Source organism: Octopus bimaculoides, chromosome 1 (genome assembly GCF_001194135.2).
Source record: "Octopus bimaculoides isolate UCB-OBI-ISO-001 chromosome 1, ASM119413v2, whole genome shotgun sequence".
In the NCBI taxonomy this organism is placed as follows: Eukaryota; Metazoa; Mollusca; class Cephalopoda; order Octopoda; family Octopodidae; genus Octopus; species Octopus bimaculoides.
The window spans coordinates 193,602,063-193,614,013 of record NC_068981.1 but is presented as its reverse complement, the minus strand read 5'-3'; the positions used below and the strand labels follow the sequence as shown (position 1 = coordinate 193,614,013).

Genomic DNA, 11,951 nt, shown 5'->3' with positions numbered 1-11,951 from the left:
TATATATATATATATATATATATATATATATATATGTGTGTGTGTGTGTGTGTGTGTGTGTGTGTGTGTGTGTGTGTGTGTATGTATATGTATGCATGTATGTATGTATGAGTAAATAACAGATGTCTAATGTGTCAATTCACTACAGCTGTTTCCAACGAATTTTTAATTGATTAATAGAAACATTACATCCTTAGAACAAGCGGTTTCCATCAGGTAAATACATGAGCCACAACGTTTAGAAACATTCAATAATGAACGGTATATGCACTTTCATGATTCTACGAACCCGGGCAGATGGGTTGTAATATAGCAATGTAATATGTGGGTAGTGCGGTATCTAAGTTTCATAGCATCGATGGAGGTTAGACGACTGGGTAGCGGGTGACGGTGAGGAGAATCGGCCGGCGAAGAAGCTCATCCCTGCAATTAAGATAGAGTTAGTTCCGTTTATCTTTTAATCCAATTCAACAAGAATTTTAGGATCAAAAGCAAACTGTAAGGTCACCTAGGTATTTATATATTTCCAAAAGGATGTGTGATAGAGACACAAAGACTCAGATTCTATTATAGGGGTGTGCGGAATAATAGTAGCCATCCTATCAATAAATAGATAAACAAATAATTATGTAATAAAAGACCTACAATCTTACTATATAAAATACGTTGTGTGTGTGTGTCCTCTATGCACACTCAAACTTCTGGATCAATCTGTACCATACTTGGGATACATGAATAATTCGACCTTGGAAAGAATAATACGGTCTTGATTTATTTTTTTATTAAAAATAAATAATATTGCTTTATATATAAATATTCACTTCTTGAAACCGTTTTGTCAATTTCAACTTCCTGTGTTTGGCGTCCTGACGTAGTAACTAAGTACACATCATTACACTTGGAACGATTTCTGATAAAAAAGAATTTCCTAAGTTACTTTCATTTTTCATATTCTTTTCTAGCTTTCTATTTGTGTATCTGTACGTACAGGTTAATTTGTTTGTGTGTGAGAAAAAACATTTCATACGGAGATAAACGCCTTTCCTTTCATTTAATTGTTCGATTGTCAACAGATCTGTTTCATATACAGAAGATATATAGTTACGTGAGTGTGTTTGTGAGAAACAAATTTCATACGGAGATAGACGCCATTTTCTTAATTAATTGAATGACGTACTTCAATTCATATTGTACATTGATTTTCAAATACACATTTCGGATATTTTGGGAACAAGTCCTCTTATTGATATTTCACATTTAAATCTGATGTGATTATTCTTGGCACAGCTCGACTTATTAACACTGGGTATTTCTATTTTAAACCCAATGTGAGTAATTATACTTGTATGTTGACAACTAACACTACATAGTAGTTGTGACATCATTTCCCCCATTTCTTTATAGAATGCCACCCAAGAAAAGTGCTGAGAGGTCATGGAAGACCTCTACTGCAAAGTGCAAGGTAACTGCGCGCCTTAGAGAGTCTGATGAAGAACGAAATCAGAAGCTAGCAAAAAACCAAGCGAGGATTGAAACTGCTCGGCAAATGGAATCTTTAGAGTATCGTGCCGAAAAGTTTGCCAAAGACAGGACCATGCATGAAGTTGGCCGTATACCACCACCATCGTTCTGTTTTTCTGAGCCCCGTGCTGCTTTCTACTATGATCGTTCAAAAAACTACCTCAACGATTCAGTAGTATTAATTAGGGATCTATCTGTTTCGTGTACCCACTACGGTGCGAGGAAATTTCCTGCTGAGATTTTTGGGACGTGCTGCTCCAACGGCAAAGGGACACTACCTTTGCTTCAACCTCCCCCACAGCCTCTCAGGGATCTATTGGAAGGTAATGTACCCGATTCTAGAGGTTTCCTAGACAAGATCCGACTGTACAACTCAGCCTTCCAAATGACCTCATTTGGAGCAAGTAAGGAAGTTGTAGAGCCTGAATTTATGCCTACTTTTAAAGTGCAAGGACAAGTTTATCACCTCATTGGCTTCCTCATGCCACAGTCTAATGAGCCTGCCAAGTTCCTCCAGATTTACTTCATGGGAGATTCACAGCAACAATGTGACAGACGATGTCAAAACTTTCAAAATCTTGACTGAAAAACTGTAAAACCTTTGCAAGAAATGCTCCGCACCCACAATGATCTAGTAAGAAGCTTCAAGGCAGAAATGGAACGTCCACGTCTAAAGGGTGGGTTTAACGCAGTAATCAAGTCAGATAAGAGACCACTAGGTGTGCATGAACGTCGTTTCAATGCACCAGCTGCGAAAGAAGTGACCATTCTCCTGGTTAGTGAACAACACAATCGCCGAGACATCATCATTCATCAGCGAGATTCCAGGCTGACGCCTGATTCAGAAACTTATCGGTCATATGATGCTCTGCAGTCACCACTAATCTTCTGGCAAGGGCAAGATGGATATCATTTTAACATTTCACAAATAGATCCCACCATAAAACAGCCCACTAACAAGAAGGTCTCAGCTAATGACTACTAGCCTTACATGCTAATGATCTGCCCTGCCAATCCAAACCATCTTCTGCAGTACCGTGACCTCTTCCATGAACTCATTGTTGATGTCTATGCAAAGGTTGAGAGCGAATGCCTTCTCTTCATTCGACAACACCAGAAAAAGCTACGTGCAAAGTCATATGTCCACCTGCGCGATGCCATTGCAGTGGACTGTGATGTCAGCAACATGGGACAGTTGATCATTCTGCCATCTACATTCACAGGAATCCCTCAGTATATGCACGAGAGAACACAGGATGCAATGATATATGTCAGGATATATGGACGGCCCGGCCTTTTCATGACCTTCGCTTGCAACACTCTGTGGGATGAAATCAAGGCCCTGCTTTGACCAGGACAACGTTCTCACTATAGGCAGGACCTTTTGACACGTGTGTTTTGGCAAAAGCTGTTAAAGATGTTAGCACTTATTACAAACATCACATTTGGTGGTCAAACTGCCGGGCTGTTTTCACACCAGCTTTTGAAGATAGGGAATGGGAAACTACCATATGTCAACCAAATGCTGCAACACCAACTACCCTGTGGTGAGAGGGTACCAACTCTCAATGATCTCATAATGTATATGCTCCCAAACATTGCACAAAACTTTAGCAACAGTCAATGGCTCTGTGAGCGAGCCATGTTAGCTCCACGTAATGATGCTATCAACAAAATCAACTGGAATCTCTTGCAGCTGTTTCCAGGACAGGAACAGTCTTTCAAATTCATCGACACTGTCATTGATCAGGACCAGGCTGTAGTTTTTCCAACCGAGTTCCTAAACTCTCCACAGCCATCTGGGGTGCCACCTCACCACTTAACACTTAAAAAGGGGGCCCCAATCATGCTGCTCAGAAATCTCGATCTAGAAGCGATGATTATAACCATGTCCTAGAAGCGATAATTATAACCGGGAACTATAAGGGTGAGGATGCCTTCATTCCACGGATCCCGTAAATCCGATATGATCGCCCCTTTGAATTTAAACGGTTTCAGTTGCCAGTGAAACTAAGTTTCGCTATGTCAATAAACAAATCTCAAAGACTGTCTCTCGAGGTTGTTGGACTTCTCCTTGCTTCTCCTTGCTTCTCTCATGGGCAATTATATGTAGGATGTTCACGAGTTGAAAGTCCACAAAATCTTTTCATTTGTACACCAATTAAAGGACACACTCAAAACATCGATTAAACTGTGATTGATTTCTGGATTTGTTTCAATACATTTCTTTATACTCACGTCATCTGATAGAATTTTGGCTAAATGTACTTATTAACAGGAGAGGAGCACCTGCAGGCCATTTCTTCTCAAATTTATGCATTTTCAGGTTCAACGTGTTTCAAATAAGTACTGAGAATTGAAGGTGATTGCAAGAAAGAGAATTACCTGTTTCTTTTTTTTTATTTTTAATTTTAACAGTGAGACCATCGGAGAAAACATGTTATTGACCTGTTGAGAACTGCCTGCCTGTCGCTATGTGTGTGTGTGTGTGTATGTGTATGTGTAGGGATTAATGTATAATTTCTTTCTATCTTCATAATATTTTGTTTACAATATTGGAAAAAAAATGCCACCAAAGAAAAGACGTAATCTCTCCAGAAAAAAGTATAAAGCAAAGAGGATTGTAGAAAACCGAAGTCGAGAGTCTGAAGAGAGAAGCTAGATGAGATTTTCTCAAGATCAGCTAATGCATGTTGCAGCACTTAATGCTGGATCATTAAATCAGTATTTTAATGATTAGAGGTCCAATACAATAGCTCTCAGAAACAGACTACGTACAAATTTGTTCTTAACAACTCCTGAAGCTGTTTTCATATATGATCCATCCTATTCTTATAAAAATAATAACTCTCTCCACATTGGTGTGGTAAACACAAATTGTCTTTTCTGTAGAGCTTTAACATTTTCAAACGAAACAAATGATATGTGTTGCTCAGGCGGTCAGGTAACATCGCCAGCACTACCAGCTCCTTCTCAACCTCTTATGGATCTTCTCGAAGGCATTTCCATCCAGTCAAAGGATTTTCTGAACAATATCAGACAACAATACAACTCTGCAAATGACATCGTTTAGTGCATCTAAGAAGATGAATAAACATGTATTTACGACGACGTCAAAGTTCAAGGGCAAGTCTATCATCTCATTGGTTCCCTGTTACCCATAAATGAACAACCACAGTTCCTCCAAATTTACTTTATGAGTGATGTAGAGCACCAAACCCGAAAGAGGTGTCAACATTTCAGATGATGGGTCGTGTTACACACAGCGCCGACCGCTGCAAAAGAGAATATATCCACTGACAGCTTCTCGGTGCGTTCAAAAATCACATAACCCCCACAGTCTAGGCCCTGAAATACTCCAAACGGATGCATAGCATGTTGCTTAGTCGAATTAGCCCATCATTTACTCCACAAATGTTTCATTGTCAATGCTGCACTTTCCCACATCACTTGTTTCAACATAACTGTAATATATTATATACAAACTATGCCATTTTAATCACGAGCAACGCCGGCTATCTCTGCTACTATATATATATATATATATATATATATATATATACATACACATATATATGCATGTTGTGGTGCTGTTCTTTTTGCACAGACCAGTCGTTCTGGTTGGGTGATTATAGCTTGTATGCTGGTGTAGAGTTTTGATAGTTAGGTATTTACTTGTTTTTATGTATTTCTTCACTTATTCTTTCTCTTTTCCTTTCGCGTTGCTATTAGAATGAATACAACAGCAGCAGCAGCAGCAGCAGAAGCAGCAGCAGCAGAAGCAGCAGCAGCAGCAGCAGCAGTAGTAGTAGTAGTAGTAGTAGTAGTAGTAGTAGTAGTAGTAGTGGTGGTAGTAGTTATAGTTGTAGTAGTAGTTAGTAGTTAGTAGTAGTATGTTAGTTAAAGTATATTAGTTAAAGTATGTTCGTAATGTATTTTAACATGTAAAGGCAAATTCATTGCAATTACCGTGGAGAAAAAAATTTGTTGCTTATGGCAAAAGGTGTAAAAACAGCATATCTGCTCAATGTCTTCCCCTAGCAGACTGCCAGGAGTGTTTCTGGCTCCTTAGCCTTCCTCAGTAGGAGATACCGAGGAGAGGCAACTCTGGATAAATTCCTAAGACATAGCTTTATCTTCAAATAGTGACCAATTGCGTTCACGGACCGCCTGAGCAGGATAAATACAGTAGTATCGACGCTTACAGCTTTAGCTATAAGAGAGGATTTCTCTCTATAGTAACCGCAGTGAACTTTCCTTCAGAAGTCAAAATATGTTCCAAAACATATTTTTATGAACGTAAAGTTCGCTTATTCCTCATCATTGCTTGGCGCTGATTCTCCAATAGTAATAGATGTTATTGTTGTTGTTGTTGTTGTCGTCGTCGTCGTCGTCGTCGCGGTAGCAGCAGCAAAATTAGCAGCGGTAACATCTTTAGTAGTAGTAGTAGTAGTAGTAAAATAGCCCCAATACGTATTTTAAAGCAAAAACATAGTTGATATTTGTGTAGTTGTAAACATAGAGAAGGAAAAGGAGCGGAGATATTTAAGTGTCAGAGGAAAAGAGAAGGTTGAAGAAGAGAAATAATAGAAAAAATACGGCATTGATGAGGATGATGATGATGGTGGTGGTGGTGGTGGTGGTGGTGATGTTGGTGGTGAAGATGATAAGAGGAACAATAAACAAAAGAGAAGGTTGCAAAAAAAAAAAAAAGCAACGGAAGAGCTTTGACAAAAAAAAAACGGATATTTTACAAATGAGTGGAATTGAACCAGTGTCGTAATAATATTGGCATAATGACTCTCCTTAGACACAATAAAATTTTGTTTCAACTCACGAATTCGCATGAAGGATCATGCAAACAGAATAATAATAAAAAAAACATCGAGGAGTGTTATTCTGTTGATTAATCAGGCACGCATGTAAAAAAAAGATGTGAAAGTGAAAGTGAGATTACATTAAAAGATCAATCGAAAGGAAATTTTAATGAAACATTTTAAAGTTGGTCTTCAGATAATTGTTTCTATAGATAACTGTCAAACGTCTTGTGAAGATAAACACGATACTCTGCTTGTGTAGTCAGAGATCTTGCTTAATAATTTTCCGCTAAATATTATGTATGTATAAAGCAAACAATACATACATACATGCATACGTACATACATACATACATACATACATACATACATACATACATACATACATTTGTTGTTGGCACTCCGTCGCTTACGACGTCGACGGTTCCAGTTGATCCGATCAACGGAACAGCCTGCTCGTAAATTTAACGTGCAAGTGGCTGAGCACTCCACAGACACGTGTACCCCTAACGTAGTTCTCGGGGATATTCAGCGTGACACAGCGTGACAAGGCTGACCCTTTGAATTACAAGTAAAACAGGAAGTAAGAGTGAGAGAAAGTTGTGGTGAAAGAGTACAGCAGGGTTCGCCACCATCCCCTGCTGGAGCCTCGTGGAGTTTTAGGTGTTTTCGCTCAACAAACACTCACAACGCCCGGTCTGGGAATCGAAACCGCGATCCTATGACCGCGAGTCCGCTGCCCTAACCACTGGGACATTGCGCCTCCACACATACATACATACATACATACATACACACATACATACATACATACATATCCTGGAATATATAACACACTGCTTAAATATTAATCTTGAGAAATTAGGCTTCGCAAAACCAGAAAGGAGAAAGCTGTTTCGAAGACTACAGACCCATTACTGGAACTGTAAAAATCTGTAAAACTTTCCAGAAGTTTAGCAATTAAGTATATAAGAGACTGTCTAGATATGCAACTTTTTGCATGAGAATACATACATAAAGCAAAACATACAAATCTGCACATATATATGCATAAATAGGAAAAAAAAAAACCCTGTTGTTGATATTGAAATTCCAATGAAGGAGCCTTGAATTTAGGTTAGAAACCGGCTCTTTCTCTTGTGGAAAGAAATCTTGAAATAAAACCGAACAATGACGTACATACATCCACACACATACATACGTCCATAATACATACACACACACATGCGTGCATGCATACATACATATACAAATGTATCCATATATACGCAGATGTATACATACATACATACATACATACATACATACATACATACATACATACATACATACATAAATACATACATACATACATAATCCGGATATAGAAGCTGGAGGTTTCGAAGAAGTTGTCCAGCTCTCAAGTGTAAGCATAACAGGCCGGATATTGTTGTTTGGGACAACCTGACAGAGGTCAGTTGTCCTGCTGATGTGAATATCTCTTTAAAAAATCAGAGAGAAATAATCACTATGGACAACTGCTTCGAAACCACCAGCATTTATATCTGGATTACAAATCTATGTTTATACCAAGAATAATTGGCGCAGTTGGTGTTGTAAGTAAATGCTTGACTGTCAGTGTGGATAAGCTTGGATTTGCAGAAAAAGAAATCAACTGACTCGGACATTGCAAATACAATCTGCAATCGGGACAGTAAAACGATGGAGCTTTGTATCTTTTTTAGAAACTAACTCCTTCAAAGGAAACATTTAAATAATTAAAAACAGGAAAGAACATACATACATACATAGATACATATTAATGTTAGTTTTTACATAGCACCCTAAGCTGTCATCATCTTCACCACCATCATCATCATCACCATCACCATCATCACCATCATCATCATCATCATCATCACCATCATCATGACCACCATTGGGCTTGTCCTAGGTGGAGGCTGTCCTAGGTGGTGGGGAGTTTGTCCTAGGTGGGGGTTCATTCTAGGTGGGGGATTTGTCATAGGTGTGGGGGTCGTCCTAGGTAGGGGTTTCCTTGATGGCGGGTTTGTTATAGGTGGGGGTTTGTCCTAGATGGCGGGTTTGTCCTAGATGGGAGTTTGTCCTAGGTGGGAGTTTGTCCTAGGTGGGAGTCTGTCCTAGGTGGGGGTTTGTCCTAGGTGGGAGTTTGTCCTAGGTAGGGAGTTTGTCCTAGATGGCGAGTTTGTCCTAGGTGGGGGTTTGTCCTAGGTGTAGGATTTGTCCTAAGTGGGAGTTGTCCTAGGTAGGGAGTTTCTCCTAAGTAGGAGGGTTGTCTTAGGTGGCAGGTTTGTCATAGGTGGGGATTTTCTCGGTGGGGGGTTGTCCTAGGTGGAAGGGGTCTTTTTCCACTGTTGTATCTGTCTTTTGACGACGGTTGTCACTCTGACAGATGTTGTTATATTCCCAAGTCGTCGACAGAATGGTTCTTGTTTGGCATTGCACGACCCCCCAGGTTGGATCATTATAATGTCCACTCAGTATCACAGCATAATTGCTCTACATCAACACAGACATGACTATCAACTCTACACATATTCTCGACCTTATTTTATTTTATTTTATGGCCATAAAGGCCTTACACAGAGGGAACAGCACATAGTGGGGACAAAAAAAAAATGAATGAAATTATACAATGAAAGATAAAATGAAGTCACTCGGTCCCCACCCCCGAGCGACTTCATTGAACCTGTAGCAACACCATTTGCATTATCCTTTGTAATAGCCAATTTCATATATCATTTAAACACAATTATTTACACAATAGTTAATCCGTCTCTTTTTCCAAAATGTCTACATTATATATTTTTAAAATGTCCACATACCTTTCGGCATTGTGCTGGTGTCTATTTTTTTTTTTTTTGACCACCGTTCGCAGTTACAGTTCTCTATATACTTATGCACCTTCCATAGGTTCTCCAGGTCCGTCAGCACACAATAATCGTTCTCGGGCGAACCCCTTACACCTGTTATATCCACTTTGACTGTTCTGCCCCACGAATTTACTTCCTTATCCAGTTCCTCAATCTGTCCATTGTACATTAAAACGAATTTTTCATTACAGGGCGGGGTGGGTAGTTTTGAGGCCCTCGTGTGTTTGCCATAGTTTTTTTGTCAGATTCAGCATGGGAGAGGTTGGTGTCTGTAGGGAATGGTTGGGGTAGAGTGGGTGTGGGTGTGGGTGAGGGCCGGGTGGATGTGGGTTGGGGGTCATCTTTTACATTGTGTGTCTTTTTTCTCCTCTTCCTGCTCTTTTTCTCCACCATTTCCTAACTGGTATTTGATTCTTCCTCCTCCATACTGGTGCCTGTTTTCTTCTGTGGTTCCACCTCACTTACTTCTTCCTCCACTGGCGGTGTAACACCAACCTCTTTTCCTCCTGTCTCTCCTTTTTCTTTTCTAGTGGTGGAGGAAACTCCGCTCTAATGTAGCCTAAAAGGCCACATTTCTATTATCGCAGAATCCTCCCTCCCACTCTAACCTTTTAAGTCAACTCTCCCACTGTGATGCTTTCGACCATTTTTTTTCCAAATCCTCCTCTGCGATTTGTACCACCACCTTCTCTTCCATTCCCAGCAGTATGGCAGCCACCAGCCAGGCCACATTCACCTCTGGAGGTATGTCTTTCACCCGAACCCTGAAAGTACGTCTCCCAAAGTACATGGGTAGAAGTAACACCTCATGTCTTCAGCGGTGTGGCCGAGTATAGTCTGGCAGTCACTCTCTCCTTAAACTGCACCTCCACCGATCCATATTTTCTACTCCTGGCAATGTATGCTACCTCCTGCCAGACTAACCTCAGTACCTTTTCCACCTGTGTTTCTGAGACCACCAATTTGGTGTAAGTTTTGTATACAATTGTTCTTTCGTCTTTGTCCTTTAATACTTTTTTGGGGGTGGGGGATACCTTCAGTTCGTTCCCCTACCTTTCAAGCATTTTCTTGAACTCACTCAACTCTTCCAGGTTCACTTCTTCAATTGTTTCTCTAGCCGCCGCTGCATAATTCCTCTTCTCCATTTCGTTGTCCATCTTGTTTAAGTATTCAACTAATTCCTCCTCAGACGAATCACATTCTAGGGAAGAAATACTTGAAAGTCTCCCGACTTTTCGCGCGACGCGCCTCCATCACACAAGAGACAAAACGTCGCTCCACCAGGACAAAAAGAAAAACAAAAAACAAACATAAAACACGTGTGTACCAAACAAATCCAACAGTGCAACTGAACAACCATAAACAGGAAGTCGCGTACTCTCGACCTTTTTCTGCCGACCGGCAACTGGGCTATTTATGATGGTTGGCAGCTACCACTTTTTTACCGAGAGGGGTGTACAGTTTCACTATACAGCAATATATCAGTCAGAAAGAGTAGTGGCCACCACTCAACAATTAAAATATTTTATGTTAATAAAGTAACTCCCACTGAGGACTTAGATCAGAGGATTTACTGTCGAATATATTTACTGTATTTTATAGTTAATGTATTCACTGCAAGAGACATTAAATATTTCAAGTTTTGGCACAAGGCTAGCAACGAGAGGAGCATAATCGATTACGCCTTGATTATAAGTGAGTGGTACTTTATTTCACTGACCCCGAAAGGATGAAATGCAAAGTCACCCTCAACTTCATTTGAACTCAGAACGTGAGTGGTTGTGTGGTAAGAAGCTTGCTTACCAACCACACGGTTCTGTGTTCAGGCCCACTGCGTGGCATTTTGGGCAAGTGTCTTCTACTATAGCCTCGGGCCGACCAAACCCTTCTGGGTGGTTTTGCTAGACGGAAACTGAAAGAAGCCCGTCGTATATATATATAAACATTATAATGTTAGGGAATGTCAAAACCCGAACTTACAAGGATATTCAATTTAATAATATCAAATTGAATTATATAATGAAAAATATATTAATAATTTAGAGAAGAACCACCAAGATGGAATTCAAACAATGAAGGAGATCAGACACCAAGAAAAGCGTACTCTTCGTATTTTGAAGCGTATTTTGAAGAGTACGCTTTTCTTGATGGTGTCTGATCTCCTTCATTGTTTGAATTCCATCTTGGTGGTTCTTCTCTAAATTATTAATATATATATATATATATATATATATATATATATACACATACATATTTATGTTTCTGTGATTGTTCTCTCCCCATCGCTTGACAACCAATGTTGGTGTGTTTTATGTCCCAGTACCCTAGCAGTTCGGCATAAAGATACTGATGGAATGAGCACTTGGTTTACAATGAATAAGTCCTGAGGTCGATTTGTTCGACTAAAGGCGGTGCTCCAGCATGGCCGCGGTCAAATAACTGAAACAAGTAAAAGAAATATATAAAAAAAAGAAAAATGAAAGAAATACCGCTGACGATTTTTGTCCGTCGTGCTAACGATTCTGCTTTAATATCTGACCAGAGGTAAAAAATTTGGTACCATCGAGGTACAACTAAAAAATATTGAAACGGCACAGATGCACTCGATAAATTCATTGGAAACAGAAGATTTAATTCTAATACCTATATACATGGGTATGAGGACTGCCAACATACGAATAACAAAGGTCCCTCCTAAAGTCGACCCTATGTGGTTGATGGC

The 11,951-nt window shown here is 39.7% G+C and overlaps 2 protein-coding genes across 2 annotated transcripts; both read left to right on the top strand.

Annotated features, from left to right (window-relative positions):
- The first annotated feature begins 1,405 nt into the window (after positions 1–1,405).
- LOC106877661 (uncharacterized) lies at positions 1,406–2,107 on the top strand. Its single transcript, XM_014926606.1, has one exon. It carries the CDS (start codon positions 1,406–1,408, stop codon positions 2,105–2,107), a length of 702 nt encoding a protein of 233 aa, XP_014782092.1.
- Positions 2,108–2,938: 831 nt separating this feature from the next.
- Positions 2,939–3,418, top strand: LOC106877660 (uncharacterized). Its single transcript, XM_014926605.1, has one exon. The coding sequence runs from the start codon at positions 2,939–2,941 to the stop codon at positions 3,416–3,418; it is 480 nt and encodes a 159-aa protein (XP_014782091.1).
- The last annotated feature ends 8,533 nt before the right edge of the window (positions 3,419–11,951 follow it).

What these genes read in the sequence shown, in the direction of transcription:
- LOC106877661 (XM_014926606.1), top strand. Translation starts at nt 1,406, where the DNA reads ATGCCACCCAAGAAAAGTGCTGAGAGGTCATGGAAGACCTCTACTGCA.
- LOC106877660 (XM_014926605.1), top strand. Translation starts at nt 2,939, where the DNA reads ATGTTAGCACTTATTACAAACATCACATTTGGTGGTCAAACTGCCGGG.